Raw genomic sequence first — 20,000 nt, 5'->3', positions numbered from 1 at the left:
CTCAACAGGGTTCAAGTAAGTCAAGTCAGTCAAGTCACTGATGATAAAAGTCCACTGTTCCACTCAGTATCATCACAAAACAGAAAAAAGTAATAATGATTTATGTGTCCCAGCTCAGCTGCATCATGCATGTGATCTAGTATTCAAAGTGTGATAGTTACACTATATGCAGTATGCACACATGAACAGTACATAGAATTAGATACAGGACTGTATACAGTACACACAACTGCATTAAAGAAATATTTGGATACAGTATACACAGCACTCGCACATTGAGATACAGTGAGATCTCTTTTACGAGGGAGCCTATTTAGTCATTTATGCTTGGGGAAGGGTTAAGTCGTTGACAAAACTATCGAATGTAGCCAGAATACTGCACTGTATATGATCTACTGTAGCTGCTTATTCGCAGGTCGACACACTTAACAAAAAACGACCAGAACTAGTAAAACCACCCACTCATAAAACACATAAATGGTGGAGTGTCCTTCAGTGTTGTTTGGAGTGTTAAGGAGGTGGACAGATTCAAAAATAATATCATGTCACTATGGAGCCATCTTTCTTTGTGCAGTGACGGTCACAAGACACAAACAGTGAATACTGACTGACAATACCTGCTCACAATCCCTGAATCGATCCAGTGACAGCAGAGTGCAGTCACATCTTAACATTATCAACATTATGTAAAAAGAATCTCTTACCTGTGCCTAATTGTGATGATTTAGACTTGAAAAGCTAATTCCTACAATTCCCCACTCACGTTACAACAAAACAGTAAAAGTGAAAGTAGTAAAGTAATTTCCTTATGAGGAGTTAAAGGGATAGTTCACCTCAAAACTATTTGTGTAGGCCAGTAGATGTTCCCTTAGCACAGGCTATGCTCTGTTCTAAATGAAAACAATGGTAAACAGAAATCTTCATACAAAATAATTTCATTCTATACCAATTGCAACACGTGGTATAAGACTACAATATGTATCTCTCCGTTTGTCACTGTCTCTGTGTTTTTATTGATGTTTCTATGAGAGCTGCTGTAACACCTTAAATTCCCCTTGGGATGAATAAAGTACCTATACCTACCAACCTATGTCTCTCTCTCTCTCTCTCTCTCTCTCTCTCTCTCTCTCTCTCTCTCTCTCTCTCTCTCTCTCTCTCTCTCTCTCTCTCTCTCTCTCTCTCTCTCTCTCTCTCTCTCTCTTATAGGCATAGGCTGAATTTGATAATATTATGATAATTTATCTGTGGTAGATGAAGAATTAATTGTTGAATGTTTAAGCATGTTTTAATCATGTATACTTTACTTAAAAAAAGAAATCCAAATATATTTTTTTACACTTTGGAAAAAATGGCCAATTTAACATCGAGGTGCCCACTCTTCCTTGGTGCCCACATATCCTGTTCAGTGGTGGAAAGTAACTAGATACATGTACTTAAGTACTTAATTACAATTTTGAGGTATTTGTACTTTACTTGAGTATTTCCAATTTCCAAAACTTTTACTTCTACTCCACTACATCTCGGATCCAAATATTGTAATTTTACTCCACTACAAGTACTTGAAAACTTTAGTTACTTGTTACTTTGTAGATTTAGATTATTATGACAAAACATTAACCACTTTAGCCATATATACATTTCGGTCATATGAAAATAGCCGATCTACAAGCTCACAATGCTTCGCGGTGCGACATATTGTGAGCTTGTAGATCTGCTATTTTCAACAGATTTGTATTTGTACATTTTTATGCCAATTATTTTGTACAATTGAGTACTTTTTCCACCACTAGTTACCAGCCAGGCCAGCAGATGGCAATAGTGGTACAGTCAGGTTACAATGTTTCACACAACACAACCCTGAAGCAGACACAACCACTATTCACCATAATATTCAACAGCTACAGACAGACAGACCATGTTCTCTCTAATCTTTGTACTTTTTTGACATTTTGTCATTTGTGTACATTAGACGTGAAAGCGGTCTTTCAAAATGTCAGGAACACAACATCTCAGATTGTTTCTCCAGGAACGACTGACTCTGGCTGCTGAGGAGATCTTTGGTGTTGTTGAGAAAAGCATCAGTGAATATGAAGAGCAAGTTGTTCAGTCCAAGAGGGAGGTGGAGCAGCTGAAACAACACATACTGACCCTCAACGCAATGACTCACTGCACTATAGGTACGATTATTCATTACATTACATTACATTATGTGTGTGTGTGTGTGTGTGTGTGTGTGTGTGCGTGTGCGCGTGCGTGCGTGCGTGCGTGAGTGCATGCGTGCCAGATCCAATAAAATAAAACAAGAGTTCGTACAACTAGTTAACAACTCATTCATAAATTCATCCGTTAGTTAAAAGGGGGTAAGTGATGGTTTATGTGTAGCTGTAGTATACAACCCTCGTAGACGTATCATAAATACTACATCATAAATACTACTACAGCTAGTTTTTGTGTTAAGTAGCTCTATATTCCCATGATAGTAAATCATTGCTATCCACACGTTTCCTTGGGAGCTGAAAAGGGTGTGCAGTGGACAGTACGGTGGGGCTTTTAAGTAAAAGTAGAAATGTAAATAGTCTGTTACAAGTAAAAGTCCAGAATTCAAAATTGACTTGAGTAAAAGTACAAAAGTATTGGTATCAAAATTTACTTTACATGTACATTATGCAGAATGTCCCAAAATAATATCTACTCTTTGAAAAGAGTAGAGATGCTAGCATTGTGAGCTTGTAGATCTGCTATTTTCATTGCTGAAGGGGTTACTGTATGTGTTGTAGTAATAATCGAAATCTACAAAGTAACTAGTAACTAAAGTTTTCAAATAATTGTAGTGGAGTAGAAGTATAGAAAATTGGAAATACCCCAGAAAGTAAAAGTACCTTTCCACCACTGCCCATAGTAATCATTGCTATCCACATGATGTATTCACACAATTTATCTCCCCTTAAATATTTCATTTGGAACAATCAAGATATTAGGTTTTAAAACAAATCTTTATAGGCTATTAAAGGGTCTACACCATGAAAATCATTTTTTTCTTGTTTTTTTGTATTTTTTGGGGTCCCCAGTGTCTCTTGTACCCCAAAAAATGTTTTTTTTTAATTCAGTCATTCCTTCTCATTTCATGGATTTCCAGAATGGGCGTGTCTGAACAGGCGATCTCAGAATGGAAATGTTTCTGATGTCACAAACATTAATGATGGCAAACCCAATGTTAAATGAAAAGTGCCCGAATCGCTCCGAAACTTTTTCTACCCCCCCCTAAGTGGGGGTCTACGAACAAATACTTCGGGCTCGGATTTTGGCTCCGCCCCCCGGAAGTGGGTGAAACAGGCACCTCAAACACTTGGTGGAATTGTTCAAAAATGTTCAAAGTGTTTTTTTTTTCGATTTTGTATTTTTCTTAGATGCTTCTTTTTATAGGTCCTGGTGAATCATGACCATAAAACGTTTGATTCTGTGAAAAAAACTTTTTGAAAACGGCAAAACAAAGGGTATTTATTAAATATAGTATATCATATAATTAAATATAACATTTTAAAAAATCACAGAAAAAAATGTTTTATGGTCGTGATTCACCAGGACCCTGGATGGCTTGATTCTAGGCTTAAATTAATTGATATGAATATTTTTGGAAATGTCAATGGGAAAAATGCATTGACTATTTTGAAGTGGAACCAGAAAATGGCCGCCACTGCTGTGCCCTATAGACGCTTGGCCAAACTGGCTACCGCTGCACCAAGGTGGATTCGAACCCCCAGACTCCGGTGGTTGAAAGGCACTTTACTCCTGCACCGACCGAGCGCTATTATTTTTTCCATTTCTTGAGATCAATCCAGAGGAACTAAAAGCCTTTCGCTGGCAGCAGACAGTGCTATGTTTAACTTGAGCGACAGAATGATTACACAGCCAGGTTCTCTCTGTGACCACTGGGTTAGAGTGGTTTCCTCCTCTGAGTGGTTTTAACCTTGGAACACAGCATGGGACAGAAGTACAGAGGTGTGTTTTTTATGCTTTTGAAAGCATCTGTCCGTCTCTGGGTTTCCTGACGGCTTTGAAAAGGTCAAAGCCATTTAGTTAATTACAAGCCTAAAAACTCAAAATGGGCTTAGAAAGTCAAAGCGCTCCTCCTTCGCCTTCGCTCTCAGCTTGCCTAACACCTCAATTAAAGTAAGGACTGACTCACTCTCCCTCAATTAAATACACAGCATGTGTTCTCGTCATCGTGCCTAGCGCGCCTGAATGGCCAGAAACGCCATTGTAGATGTGCAGCGTATTCTTCTCCTGCAGCAGCAGAGACGGTAGAGAAGAGATGCGTCTCTTCTTGACAATATTGACAGCTTTCATGACCAAATATTTGCTCGTATAACTTTACGTTGGATATGTATGTGAATGTGTATTTTTATTTAAACTAGAGGTTCGGGCCGCTACGCAGCCCTCACACCTACGTCGCACCGCCAATCCGACGAATATGTCTGAGTTATAGTGTTGGGGGCTTTGTCAGAGTACCTGTTGTACCCGGTGTGTCCCTTTTGTGCCCATATGGATGTGTCGGTTTCTGTCTGTCTACCTGTGTCCCTTCCATGCCCATATATGGAGATATCTGTATCTGTCAGTCCTTGTCCCTTTTATGCCCTTATATGGAGATCCTTAATGTCATATATGCCCATATATTGGAATGTCCATATATGGGCATATTTGTTGGATCGGCCATTCTGGACAACTGGATATCCAAACTACTCGACGGCGGGCAACACACTCCATATGTGGGCGTAGCTGCATTGGGAACTCCTTATATGGTTATGGCTGAGTCAGAGTGACGCCAGAGGTCCGTCCGCACGGTTTACCCATTTTACCCAGAAAAATGTGTCCGCGACCCACGAATGGGTCCCGACCCAGTGTTTGGGAAACAGTGGCCTACATGATATCAAATGACAAATGGTACACGTACATATGTGGGACAACAGAGAAGTCGTTTGGATCACTTGCAGAGCAATTTTTATGAATGTCATAAACACTGACAGACAATCAAACCCATTTGAAGAACATGTGGGACGCAATCAGTGTCACCCTCGGAATGATATCAGTGAGTTGTATTTGCTATCTGTCATTACATCAGATATATAGCCTACAACCAATTATGTTGACTCTTTATAATAATAATAACAATAATAATAACTTTATTTGTATATCACCTTTACATAAAATGCAGCCCAAAGTGCTTCACATTAAGTTAACACATGCCAGAATAAAAATGTTTCCTGAGCAAGTGCTGACATTTTTACCATTGAGCTAATAGAGCCTGCCTGCTTGCTCAGGGGATAAATTGAATCTTGACCATCAGGTCAAAATACGTACATGTTACATACATAGTGCCGCTTTAACGCTAGAAGAGCAAGACAAAATTGAACAAAATAATACAAATGAATCAAATGAAAGAATAATAATAAAAAATAGGATTTGAACATAAGATTAATTATGGCTGCCAAGTGCCAACCCTACTTGATTCTACAGGAGTCTCCTTGATTGCGACCACATCTCCTAAGTTGAGGACTCCTTGACTGTAATTTCTCCTTGATGTCTCCTTGATTGGAGCAGGATTTCTGCCATGTTGCATGGCAACTCGTGTCAGAGGTAAACATCCCTGCAAGCAAGCCTTCACTGGCCCTGCACTTAGGGCAGGCCTGAGGGCCCCCTGCGGGCAGCCCCTGCCAGGGCCATTAATGTTAATTTGAGCTGTTCGTTGGGTTTGACAATTCACATGCAAATCATAGGCTGTATTGTTTTCCTGTTGGAAAGTGTGCATGGTTCTCTCATGCCCCTCTGTCTGTCTGTCTGTCTGTCTGTCTGTCTGTCTGTCTGTCTGTCTGTCTGTCTGTCTGTCTGTCTGTCTGTCTGTCTGTCTGGCTGTCTGTCTGTCTGTCTCTCTCTCTCTGCCTCTGTCTCTCTCTCTCTCTCTCTCTCTCTCTCTCTCTCTCTCTCTCTCTCTCTCTCTCTCTCTCTCTCTCTCTCTCTCTCTCTCTCTCTCTCTCTCTCTCTCTCTCTCTCTCTCTCTCTCTCTCTCTCTCTCTCTCTCTCTCTCTCTCTCTTCCCATGCCATTTTGTTTCTGGCAAAAAAATAAATCTCTCTCTCATCAGTGAAAGAGGGGAATGTTACACTTGTACAGTCGCTTTATTTATTATGACTGAATAGACTCCATTCCCACATACCCCTGAACTCAAGGCCGACAGACAGGCTCTCTACATCCTGCATGTTGCCCCCGACGGCTGTCTGTTGGATGTGTTGAGTCTTTTGTGAGTGTCTGTGTGTTTCCTGAGATTCTTTTGTGATTAGGTGTGAAGGTGTCTGTCTGGTCTCCCCATTCACAAATCCACTTTGCAGATTATTATTCCATGGAATTATGACAGCGTTGGCCTATTTCCAACCTGGATCAGACACTTTTGGCATCGAAGAACTTAAAGGATCCATCCACTGGACAGCTGTACATTCTGCTGTATTGAGAGTTTTCTCCACAACAAACAGAATCAGGCGCGCCTGAGATCACCTTGACTGGTCGCTTGAACTTGGTACTTTGCTAATTTGAAAAAGAACTAGACACTATTTGGATTAGCCTGTTATTGTTTTAGTGTTTTTTTCCCCCTTGTTGGTTTGCTTAAAAAAAGAGCAGAGAAAGAAAATAACAACTAAAACAGGCCATTATATGTCAAATATCAAATAGACTTCATAGTCAGTAATTGTTTGCTCTCTCTCTCTCTCTCTGTCAGATTCCCAGTCAGTCTCTGAGGAGCTGCTTCCTTTACAACAGCTGAACCCTAGACAGGAGCTGATGTCCAGTCAGGAGCATGAGGCCGTTCAACATGATCAGTCTCCACAAGTTAAAGAGGAACAGATGGAGCTCAGCATCGTTCCACACTCTGAGACCAGTATTTCCATCATTGGGGCAAATGGATTTGTTACATCAGAAAGCACCAGTGACAGTCAGCTGATCCCTTCTTATACCACAGAAACTGCGATCGCAAGCCACGATGTCGCAAACAAATGCAACGAGAGTGACCGAGCGGGCTTGACGTTCAGCCAGAAAGACGACGACATTTTCTGTATGGAGCAAAAGATTTGCCGTTGGTGTCGACAGCTGTTCCACAGAGACACAGACCTGGTGAAACACGTGGAGGAGAGTCACGCAGGACATAAAGCCTTCAAATGTCCCGAATGTGACAGGGAGTTCGCTCGGAGAGACAACTGGGCTGCACACCATAGAATTCACACAGGCGTCAAACCCCACTCTTGTCCTGTCTGCAGGAAACTGTTTACTCATCGCTCAAACCTCAACCTTCACATGAAAATTCACACCGGCGTCAGGCCTCACCTTTGTCCCGTCGCTGTCTGTGGTAAAATGTTTACTGACAGCTCAACCCTTAAAGCTCACATGAGAATTCACACTGGTGTCAAACCCTACTCTTGCCATGTCTGCGGGAAAGTGTTTACTCAGAGCGCAAACCTTAGAGTTCACATGAGAATGCACACAGGTGAGAAACCTTATTTTTGCCACAAATGTGGCAAAATGGTTACCCACAGCAATCATCTCAAAAGGTGTAAAAAGATCACACTGGTACAAACATAACCTCTCGTCACCAGGCTTTCCACCGCGGAGGAAAGCCTGGTATTCATTCTAAAATTGAGCCGCGTGATCCGGTTGAGAAGAAAGGAGAAAAAAGGGTTCCGGTGGGGTTCTGGTTGGCATCGCATTGTTTTTGTTCACCACATAATGCAAATCAATTAGTCTCACTAGTCACATCACGAATAAAAGATGAACATACCAAACGATTATTATACCAAAAGAAACTAAACAATTATACCAAACTAAACAAATTTGAAACTTGGGGAATCATTTTGAAGGTGCACGGCACCCTTGGTTCCGGTCGTGGGTTCTGGCCGCCTGATGACGTAAAGTTATAATGTTATTGATCCCAGGCTAGGTACAAACATGAGGATTTACAGTGAATCAATAATTCACTGTAAATAATTACATAATTGTATGATCGGAAATATTAATTCACAATAAGTCAATAATGACGTAATTGTATGATTGGAATTATTTCAGCTAATCAAAAGAACTTTGCATAATCATCAGAATTGTTTCCATTCATCTGTTGACACATTTTCATGAATAAATACATTCGAAAAATAATGTAAATAGCAGATTTACAAGCTCACAATGAATCACAATACGACATGTTGAGAGCTTTAGATCGACTAGTTTAGCTGTTTTTGTAAGTGTAAAATAATTAAGGATGTGACTTGTTTTGGCCATAGTACACAATTAATTTTGATTATTGGTCATTTTCAGTAATTACTTTGTATATTTAAGATACATTATCATATCTGCCTATCAGTGTTGTTTACAGAGCCTGAAGGGCTGACTTTACCGCTGTATATGAGGTTTTATCTACAAGAAATTACAAGTTGGTCAAAGTGAACTGATGAAAGGGATTTAAATGTTTAGTTTATTGTTATTCAAACTGCCTTGGTCCATATAAAAAAGCAAGGTCAACATTTGTAGCGTGATCATATATTTTAAATACATTATCGCTTGGCTGGGATTGTCATTCAAGAAACCAAAACACACAAAAAATTCTACCGGATCATTGGAATGAGTTGTCGTTATGGGCTAAGCTAATGTGATGGCATTTCGTAGTTTGTTGATTGTCACAAAAATAGCACATCTTCAGATTCAGATTCAACTTAGTCAAATCACAGGTTTACAGCTGTAAAACAAACAATAACGTCAAAAAATAAAGGGGGGGGGGTTCTCTGTCATACAGGTCCCATCATTTGCAGGTAAAGAAAGGAGGGGTGAAGAGTAAAAGAAAAAAGATAACATGGAAAACAGGATATATATTAATTATGTCAAATATCAAATAGACGATGCACGATTAATCATTCATCATATCTGCATCGACACTTACTTAAAAATACAATATCGGCCCATACCCTAGGTGGGGTTGGTGAAAGGGCCTACTCTGTGTGGAGTTTGCATGTTCTCCCCGTGTCCCCTAGGGTAGTTAATACCCTCACAAAAACATGTAGTAATCCTGGTCGCTATACCACCTCCCCCATGACAGCCGGGGCGCCTGATGGAGGGGAAGGGAACTGGTTGGAATAACGTGTTCCTTCCACGCGCTACGGCCAACCGGGGAAACTCCCCCCTTGTCAGGTGACAAGAAGGTCAGTTGGCTCATGCATTGAAGGAAGCATGAGCTCGGCCCTGGCCTCCCTAGGCTGTGGGGGACTGGTGTAGCGCTGGTGTAGCACCCAGGATCACTTAGGAAATTGGCACCGGGTGAAAAAAATGGGTTACAAAAATAATAAAAAATACAATATCGGAAGCTGAAAAATACTTCAATTCTATCAGTGACAGAAAACTATGCAAAAAAAAAAGCGAGACTTCTGTTTTTTATTTTTTTATTTTTTGACAGTGTTCTGTCACTATGAACGTCAGATCTAAAAAAAAAAGCTATTAAAATATGTGATCTAACGCAAGGCCTATCCGCGCACGTTTTAAGCTGTGGCGGACCCAGGATGGAGTTATGAAATTTTTCTACTGTACCATTCATCCTAAGATATCATAACATCATAGAAAAGGTAAGAAAAACTTAGTCCAAAATTCTCCTTTAAGTAAAAGCAATTGTTACAGTACATCTTTACTATTTGAACTAATATGCACATAAGTAGACCTAATAAATCAGGTGATAAGAATGTACAGTTTTTTTTAAGTCTGCATCTGCACCTAGAATCACAGTGACTGTATAACAGGTGTAAGGTAAACCCTACTGAAAACTTGTATTGCAATATCAGTATCGATTGATTTGACCATGCAATTAATTGGTTATTGGATATCGGCCAACAATTCAATATGGTCAATCCCATCAATGTCTTAATCAGTAATTGTTTGCTCTCTCTGTCAGATTCCCAGCCAGTCTCTGAGGAGCTTCTTCCTTTACAACAGTTGAACCCTAGACAGGAGCTGATGTCCAGTCAGGAGGATGAGGCCGTTCAACATCAGTCTCCACAAGTTAAAGAGGAACAGGTGGACCTCAGCATCATTCCACACTCTGAGACCAGTATTTACAGCAGTGGAGCAAATGGATTTGGTGAATTCGAAAGCACTAGTGACAGTCAGCTGATCCCGTCTCATAGCACTGAAACTGACGAGAGTGAAGGATCGGACTTGACGCTCAGCCAGAGTGACAACAATATTTTCTCTGAGGAGCAAAAGATTTGCCGTTTTTGCAGAAAGCAGTGCCGCTCATACTCAGACCTGGTAAGGCACGTGGAGGAGAGTCACATAGGACAGAGGGCCTTCAAATGTCCCAAATGTGACAGGGAGTTTGCTCGTAGAGACAAGTTGTCTATTCACTATAGAATTCACACTGGCGTAAAAGCTCACTCTTGCCCTGTCTGCGGGAAATTGTTTACTCAACGCTCAAACTTAAACATTCACTATAGAGTTCACACTGGCGTAAAACCGTACTCTTGTCCTGTCTGCGGGAAATTGTTTACTCATGGCTCAAACCTCAACCTTCACATGAAAACGCACACCGGGGTCAGACCTCACCTTTGTCGTGTCTGTGGTAAGACGTTTATGGACAGCTCAACCCTTAAAGTTCACGTGAGAATTCACACTGGTGTCAAACCCTATTCTTGCCATGTCTGCGGGAAATTGTTTACTCAGAGCGCAAACCTTAAGGTTCATATGAGAATGCACACAGGTGAGAAACCTTACTTTTGCAACAAATGTGGCAAAATGGTTACCCATAGCAATCATCTCAAAAGGTGTAAATAATCACACTGGTTCAAAGAGAAGAATGCACAGCGTAGGCCTGTCACAATAATTACATCATCGTATGATTGCAATTACTTGAGCTAATCGCAAGTATTTTGCATAATCGTCAGAATTGTTTCCATTCATCTGTTGAAGCTCATTCATCAAAACAAAAACATAAATATTAGATTCAATTTTTTTCGGAAAGTGTAATATTACTAAGAATATTACTTGTTTTGGCCATAGTACTTATTTATTTTGAGTGATCTGTGTCTCCCATTTCTTTACCTTGTGCAAGTTTTGTTTACAAATCTGAAAGTCAAACAGAAATTGCAATTGTAATTTTATTTACAATATATGTTTCAATATTCAATGCAAACAACAACAATAAATTGTATGACAATCAATCGTTAACTAAAATGTCATGATCGTCATGACAGCCTTACATGCATATGAGGGTCCATGAAAGACGCAAACGGTTTACTAGGCTACTACTATTACTATTACTACTACTGTGAAGTGTGCTGTCCTGCTTGAAAGCAAATGTCAGACGTCAGACAAGATGGTTATATTTTGCCCATTTTGAGAAGAGGAAAATGTGTCATCCATTCAAGTATTTCTGTACAGTTAATGAGAGGGCTACATAATGTGAGAAATAAATATGAGTGTATTTTATAACCTGATTTGTCAGAGTTATGGTGTGGTGAAGCAAGGATGGGTAGAGTCACAAAGCACACAGTGGACAGTAGCTGGCAGACAGTGCAGTAAACAATATTCAAAAACTGTCCATTGAAGTTCAATGGAGAAGTGGCCCCATGTTATATTCCTGTTGCTCTACGTTGTGTTTGTTGTTCTGCATAGTACTGTACATGCTATTGTGCAGGTGAATAGAACTGTATACAGTTGCTTCATTATTGATGGTGCTTTTGGTGATGTTATTCTGTATCTGCTGTATCTTATAATGTGTTTTCTTACTCTGTATCTGTAACTGTACTGCCTCTGGCGACTGAATTTCCCCGACGGGATACCTTTCACTGAGTGTAATAGACTCAAAATAACTTGATTTTCATCAAAAGCTTACAATATTTGTGCACTATTCTATTATTGCACTCTTGCTTGTGATTATATAATTAAAAACGTATTGAAACAAATGTTTAGAATTGCAATTTCAATAAAAGACAAAGAATATATAGATATAGATATATTTGACTTTGAAGAATGAACCGACTTCGCCAATCTGTCATTCTAAAGCTCCAAAAGTTTATTTTCTCTGGACTTAGAGAACAGCCAGAAAGATACAATCTGAGGATCTCAGGCAGTCTGTTGGCTCACAAGGATTTAAAAGATCCAGTTAGAATATACCAACTAAACAATAAAAGCCTGGAGATCGAGGCTAGAATATGCCTAACTGATAGTCCCCTTTTGAGTTTTAAACTAATCAGTAAGATGCATTCTAAAAGTACTAATGCCAGAGTTAATGAAGTATTGTTACTGTTTAAAAAAACTGTCTTGAACTGTCTAGGACTGTCTAGGAACAGCCAGACAGAAAGGTGTAACATCTGAGGATCTCAGACAGGTAATTGGCTCCTACTGCCAATTGCAAGAGTCAGTAAAATTGGTATTGTTTTAAAACTGGTACAAAGAGCTGTGATGAGTTTGTGACTTTATTGTCATTTTGTGTTTCATCTGTTTCATGTTCTATATCAAATAAAGATTTCTTACATTTACTGAAGTACTGTACTTAAGTAACATTTTGAGGTATTTTTTACTTTACTGGAGTATTTCCAATTTGCTGTACTTTTACTTCTACGCCACTACATCTCAAATATTGCACTTTTTACTCCATTACAATTATTTGCAAACTTTAGTTACTAGTTACTTTGTAGATTTTTATTATTATTACAAAACATACATTACCCACTTCAGCCCTGTATATATTCCGGACACGAAAATAGCCGATCTACAAGCTCACAATGGATGCGATCGCATCAAGCTTTTTTGCTATTACATTTAAAAAAATATATATTTTATATATTTGAAAACTTGTGAAATGGGATGGGTCATTCTGCACAATGAGTGCTTTCTACTTACATTTTGATACCAATACTTTGTACTTTTACTCAAGTAAATGTTTTATTCCGGACTTCTACTTGTAACAGAGTATTTCTACATTGCATTATTGATCCTTTTACTTAAGTAAAAAATGTGAGTACTTTTTCCACCACTGCTGTATCATAATGGAGGGCAAATGCCACTTCTTTCACTCTTGCTGTGCAAGAACCTTCGTCCTGGCCAGCAGATGGCGGTATGGTTTCAACAATAGGGGTTTCACATAACCCGGAGACACTATGTATTCTTTTCATTCACCAAAACAAAACACTTCACGGTTGGAGTTGGAGGAGACAGTTAATCCGAGTTCATCTCCCTTGTTTTGTGTGTTTGTAACTACCCCTCTATATTTGGTATTTGAACTTTTTTGGGGTACATTTAGACATTTGTGTACAACTATCGCGTTTTGATTATAAAGTGGTCTTTTGGTCCAACATGTCAGGAACACAACATCTCAGATTGTTTCTCCAGGAACGACTGACTCTGGCTGCTGAGGAGATCTTTGGTGTTGTTGAGAAAAGCATCAGTGAATATGAAGAGCAAGTTGTTCAGTCCAAGAGGGAGGTGGAGCAGCTGAAACAACACATACTGACCCTCAACACACTGAAGACAATAGGTACGATTATTCACCCATTTTATAGGTGAATTTTACATTGAGGTTTTACCTTCAATCAATGGTGGAAAAAGTACTCAAGAAAGGTATCAATACTGTACTGCAGAAATACTCTGTTAGTTAGTATTTCTGGAGAGACGGGGAGTCAAAAGTCCGGAATTAAGAATTTGATTTAGTAAAAGTACAAGTATTTTTAGGCGGCTGTGGCTCAGGAGGTAGAGCAGGTCGTCCAACGATCCGTATGTCGGCGGTTCAAATCCTGGCTCCTCCTGTCCAGTGTCCACATGTCGAAGTGTCCTTGGGCAAGACACTGACAGTACGTTTTAACAGCGGACGACTCTCGGGCGATCCCGGGCGACATCGTCCAAAAGATAAAGAAAATCCATCTTTCATCGCCCCCCCGCCCACTTCGCCCTATCGCCAGTAGTCGCCGGCTCTCAGCAGTGTTCCGTCAGCAAATATAACGGAGCAAATATAAGACTTCCGGTGGACGATCTCTTCAGAATAAGAGTACACTCTAGAGCAAAAAGGAGCCATTGAAAAACGGTTAATTTGCACATTAAAACTATAAATTAAGCATTTAAACGACATATTATGTTTCTACACAACACATATTATGTTTCTGTGTAACAAAAACGGTTTTTTAAACATTAATAATTTATCTAAATGGATAAATGGTCAGAAAAGGGCCGTTTTCAGACAATAGTGTCTACAAATTGGACACTGGACAGGAGACGGTGCTTGGCGCCGGAACTTCGGAGGTACGCACGCGTTCGGGGAGAGCCCCTCTACACCGCCACACTCTCCGCTAAGCGGGAGAGCTGTATTTGGAAAAGTGGCGGGCCGTCCAGTGAGGTCAGGGGTCAGAAAAGGTCCGTTTTCAGACAATAGTGTATACAAATTGGACACTGGACAGGAGACGGTGCTTGGCGCCGGAACTTCGGAGGTACGCACGCGTTCGGGGAGAGCCCCTCTACACCGCCACACTCTCCGCTAAGCGGGAGAGCTGTATTTGGAAAAGTGGCGGGCCGTCCAGTGAGGTCAGGGGTCAGAAAAGGTCCGTTTTCAGACAATAGTGTATACAAATTGGACACTGGACAGGAGACGGTGCTTGGCGCCGGAACTTCGGAGGTACGCACGCGTTCGGGGAGAGCCCCTCTACACCGCCACACTCTCCGCTAAGCGGGAGAGCTGTATTTGGAAAAGTGGCGGGCCGTCCAGTGAGGTCAGGGGTCAGAAAAGGTCCGTTTTCAGACAATAGTGTATACAAATTGGACACTGGACAGGAGACGGTGCTTGGCGCCGGAACTTCGGAGGTACGCACGCGTTCGGGGAGAGCCCCTCTACACCGCCACACTCTCCGCTAAGCGGGAGAGCTGTATTTGGAAAAGTGGCGGGCCGTCCAGTGAGGTCAGGGGTCAGAAAAGGTCCGTTTTCAGACAATAGTGTATACAAATTGGACACTGGACAGGAGACGGTGCTTGGCGCCGGAACTTCGGAGGTACGCACGCGTTCGGGGAGAGCCCCTCTACACCGCCACACTCTCCGCTAAGCGGGAGAGCTGTATTTGGAAAAGTGGCGGGCCGTCCAGTGAGGTCAGGGGTCAGAAAAGGTCCGTTTTCAGACAATAGTGTATACAAATTGGACACTGGACAGGAGACGGTGCTTGGCGCCGGAACTTCGGAGGTACGCACGCGTTCGGGGAGAGCCCCTCTACACCGCCACACTCTCCGCTAAGCCGGAGAGCTGTATTTGGAAAAGTGGCGGGCCGTCCAGTGAGGTCAGGGGTCAGAAAAGGTCCGTTTTCAGACAATAGTGTATACAAATTGGACACTGGACAGGAGACGGTGCTTGGCGCCGGAACTTCGGAGGTACGCACGCGTTCGGGGAGAGCCCCTCTACACCGCCACACTCTCCGCTAAGCGGGAGAGCTGTATTTGGAAAAGTGGCGGGCCGTCCAGTGAGGTCAGGGGTCAGAAAAGGTCCGTTTTCAGACAATAGTGTATACAAATTGGACACTGGACACTAGACGGTGCTTGGCGCCGGAACTTCGGAGGTACGCACGCGTTCGGGGAGAGCCCCTCTACACCGCCACACTCTCCGCTAAGCGGGAGAGCTGTATTTGGAAAAGTGGCGGGCCGTCCAGTGAGGTCAGGGGTCAGAAAAGGTCCGTTTTCAGACAATAGTGTATACAAATTGGACACTGGACAGGAGACGGTGCTTGGCGCCGGAACTTCGGAGGTACGCACGCGTTCGGGGAGAGCCCCTCTACACCACCACACTCTCCGCTAAGCGGGAGAGCTGTATTTGGAAAAGTGGCGGGCCGTCCAGTGAGGTCAGGGGTCAGAAAAGGTCCGTTTTCAGACAATAGTGTATACAAATTGGACACTGGACACTGGACAGGAGACGGTTCTTGGCGCCGGAACTTCGGAGGTACGCACGCGTTCGGGGAGAGCCCCTCTACACCGCCACACTCTCCGCTAAGCGGGAGAGCTGTATTTGGAAAAGTGGCGGGCCGTCCAGTGAGGTCAGGGGTCAGAAAAGGGCAGTTTTCAGACAATAGTGTCTACAAATTGGACACTGGACAGGAGACGGTGCTTGGCGCCGGAACTTCGGAGGTACGCACGCGTTCGGGGAGAGCCCCTCTACACCGCCACACTCTCCGCTAAGCGGGAGAGCTGTATTTGGAAAAGTGGCGGGCCGTCCAGTGAGGTCAGGGGTCAGAAAAGGTCCGTTTTCAGACAATAGTGTATACAAATTGGACACTGGACAGGAGACGGTGCTTGGCGCCGGAACTTCGGAGGTACGCACGCGTTCGGGGAGAGCCCCTCTACACCGCCACACTCTCCGCTAAGCGGGAGAGCTGTATTTGGAAAAGTGGCGGGCCGTCCAGTGAGGTCAGGGGTCAGAAAAGGTCCGTTTTCAGACAATAGTGTATACAAATTGGACACTGGACAGGAGACGGTGCTTGGCGCCGGAACTTCGGAGGTACGCACGCGTTCGGGGAGAGCCCCTCTACACCGCCACACTCTCCGCTAAGCGGGAGAGCTGTATTTGGAAAAGTGGCGGGCCGTCCAGTGAGGTCAGGGGTCAGAAAAGGTCCGTTTTCAGACAATAGTGTATACAAATTGGACACTGGACAGGAGACGGTGCTTGGCGCCGGAACTTCGGAGGTACGCACGCGTTCGGGGAGAGCCCCTCTACACCGCCACACTCTCCGCTAAGCGGGAGAGCTGTATTTGGAAAAGTGGCGGGCCGTCCAGTGAGGTCAGGGGTCAGAAAAGGGCCGTTTTCAGACAATAGTGTCTACAAATTGGACACTGGACAGGAGACGGTGCTTGGCGCCGGAACTTCGGAGGTACGCACGCGTTCGGGGAGAGCCCCTCTACACCGCCACACTCTCCGCTAAGCGGGAGAGCTGTATTTGGAAAAGTGGCGGGCCGTCCAGTGAGGTCAGGGGTCAGAAAAGGTCCGTTTTCAGACAATAGTGTATACAAATTGGACACTGGACAGGAGACGGTGCTTGGCGCCGGAACTTCGGAGGTACGCACGCGTTCGGGGAGAGCCCCTCTACACCGCCACACTCTCCGCTAAGCGGGAGAGCTGTATTTGGAAAAGTGGCGGGCCGTCCAGTGAGGTCAGGGGTCAGAAAAGGTCCGTTTTCAGACAATAGTGTATACAAATTGGACACTGGACAGGAGACGGTGCTTGGCGCCGGAACTTCGGAGGTACGCACGCGTTCGGGGAGAGCCCCTCTACACCGCCACACTCTCCGCTAAGCGGGAGAGCTGTATTTGGAAAAGTGGCGGGCCGTCCAGTGAGGTCAGGGGTCAGAAAAGGTCCGTTTTCAGACAATAGTGTATACAAATTGGACACTGGACAGGAGACGGTGCTTGGCGCCGGAACTTCGGAGGTACGCACGCGTTCGGGGAGAGCCCCTCTACACCGCCACACTCTCCGCTAAGCTTGATTTGATCAATTTACTATATGTGTGTGTGTTAATAACAGCAAACATTATTCAAACACAATCATCATGCAAAACTGTAAAAATTTGGAAGTTCTAGGAAGTGCAAACCACACTCAAAAGTATAAAATGGTACTGCGTGCAACGTACCTAAGTGCAAAGATCACTCAAATGTATAATAAACGGGTACAACATGCAATGTACCAACGTGCAAACATCACTCAAATGTATAAAAAAGTATAACATGCAATATACTGAAGTGCAAACATCACTCAAAAGTGCAACACAGCAAACTTAAAGTGCAAACATTGTACACACACACACACACACACAAATTGATCAATAGATAGATGTACGTATATAAAGCAGAACCAGCTCAGTCCAAACATTGCATAGTCCTGTGCTCTAATGTTTGTTTTTAGATGATCACAGTAAGCACAAAGACAAAAGAAAAAAAGAAGAAAACATTTGATTAAATCAAAACCTAAAGGAAAAAAAGGAAGACCAAAATGACGTTCCCTCCTGGTGTCTTGGGAACATGTCAGTTCTGGTCCCTCGCATCCTCCATTTGTGACGTTCTCCTACAACAGACACAACAGAGCCTTTTAGGTAGTTTGTCCAAGATACAGTAAATCACAGTACATGCTTTAACTTTGTACTCAGATAAATATCTTTTTGCCTGACAACTCATGCATAACACAATCTCGCTTTTCACGGTGGCTTTTGAAAGTGTTGAGGCTCACATCAAACAGAACAGCTTTGGAAAACAAACAAGTGAAAATACCACAGCTGCTGCCGTCAGTTTGTTCTATGAAATTGGGACAACTGTGATAACACTCATATCTAAATGTAATACCCATACCTCTACCATACAATGCAAAGTACTGTAATGCTAAGTACCTTTGCAGTGGAAAAAATGCCTTAACCAGGTCTTGCTCATGCACACGTAGTGAATCCATTATCACAACATCTAATACTATAACATCACCATTCACTGTCTTTTTGGTGAAATCTACCGCGATGGCTCCCCAATGGGACTTATTTGCGTTGACGGGCAATATCACCAACTCGTAGTTCCACCAATTGCGTGATGCTCGTGGTACATCTGGGAGGACACTGATGTCATCACACCAAAAACTCTGTAACTGTTGGCTTACAAAAGTGCTGGGACAAATAAATGCATTTTTTTTTCTTTCAACACTCGAAAGCAAGAGCTTATGGTACTCATCGATCATCTTATCACTCAGCCACTCGTTATTCTCCACAGCTGCCGTTGGAATGGATCTCCCTTTTCTAGCCCTTGTCTGCTTGTGTTGTTTGCATCTGTCTGTGCATTTATGTTTTTGTTCGACCTGCTGAAAGTTGATTAGTTTCACACTATTAGTTTTCTCGTATGACACGACAAAGCAACTAGCTGTGGTCAGTATTTTTAGCATCAGCTCAAAGGTATAGCCTGCTGTGTCATTGGATGCTTTTGTCATGATATGCCATTGCTGGTCTTTACACGTGTACAATGACACATATGGTGACTTGTCAAAAAATGCACAAATGCTGGACACAGCATAATCATTTTGGTGGTACAGACAGGAGAGAGTGAACGTTTTGGGAATTTCTGCACCAGATCTTAGCAGGAGAAGTAAAGTCTGTGGGCTGTGAATTACTTGATAGGTTGATAAGCTTAAGTCCTGCTTACATGTTTCACATTGGTCAAGTTGAGCAGAACATATTTTGGCAACTGTGTCCAAGATGACTTTTTGTGACACTTCAAGTGGCTGCACTATGAGTTCTGATATGTTCTTTCTAGATGGTACGGCCTGGTCACCACATTGAGTACAAATATAGCGACCAAGACTTTTAAGGCAAAGCAGGTCATTTCCAAGGAAAGGAGCCCCAAGTGTGTCATTCACAAAGCTGTTTAATATGTGGTACACGTCTGTCATAGAAAATTGCCGAGACACTAATGACACCACCTGAGTGTTGGCAAGTTTCTCAAGCGCTCTTTTAAACAATGCTGGGGACTGCGCTGCTGCTGCTGCTGCTGCAAGCCGTGTGTGACATTTTTGGAAAGCAGATGTCTGTTTTAGAAATGTTAGTATTGGTAATGGTATGGCTTCACACATATTGTGATTTGGTCTTTCATTGCAAAAAAACACATCCACACCATGGCCAATATCTTCCAAATTGTCCTCTATTGTGATAACAGCATTAAGTGATGCATCATTACATTTCACATAGAAATAAATGTACCCATGTGGTTTTGCCAATTGCAATGCATTTGCTGGTTGAAGGATGTTTATATTTGTATCATCTGCTCTAATTACAACATTGTCATAAAGCAAATGTGCCCAGAAGTGTCCGGCTTTGGCCACTGAGCCTACATGACAAATGATTGAGCCCAACTTATACTTAATTTTACTGCTGTCACGAATGGGAATTTCGATTATATCAGATGGGACTACAGGCGTGTGGAGCACCGTCCCACCATTATCAA

At 42.6% G+C, this 20,000-nt stretch overlaps 1 protein-coding gene across 1 annotated transcript in view; it reads left to right on the top strand.

Annotated features, from left to right (window-relative positions):
- LOC308098817 (uncharacterized protein) overlaps positions 1–20,000 on the top strand; it is a 53,673-nt gene that overhangs the window by 21,991 nt on the left and 11,682 nt on the right. Inside the window, exon 1 of the mRNA XM_080447264.1 lies at positions 13,225–13,548. Within this exon, the coding sequence (XP_080303390.1) occupies positions 13,368–13,548 (181 nt within the window). The 5' untranslated portion in view covers positions 13,225–13,367. Of the gene's footprint in view, positions 13,549–20,000 lie in introns of the transcript that reaches the window.

Source organism: Gymnoscopelus braueri (assembly GCF_963280865.1).
Source record: "Gymnoscopelus braueri genome assembly, chromosome: 2".
Classification (NCBI taxonomy): domain Eukaryota; kingdom Metazoa; phylum Chordata; class Actinopteri; order Myctophiformes; family Myctophidae; genus Gymnoscopelus; species Gymnoscopelus braueri.
Note: the sequence above shows the minus strand (reverse complement) of the source record. Positions and strands in the feature narration are given on the sequence as shown.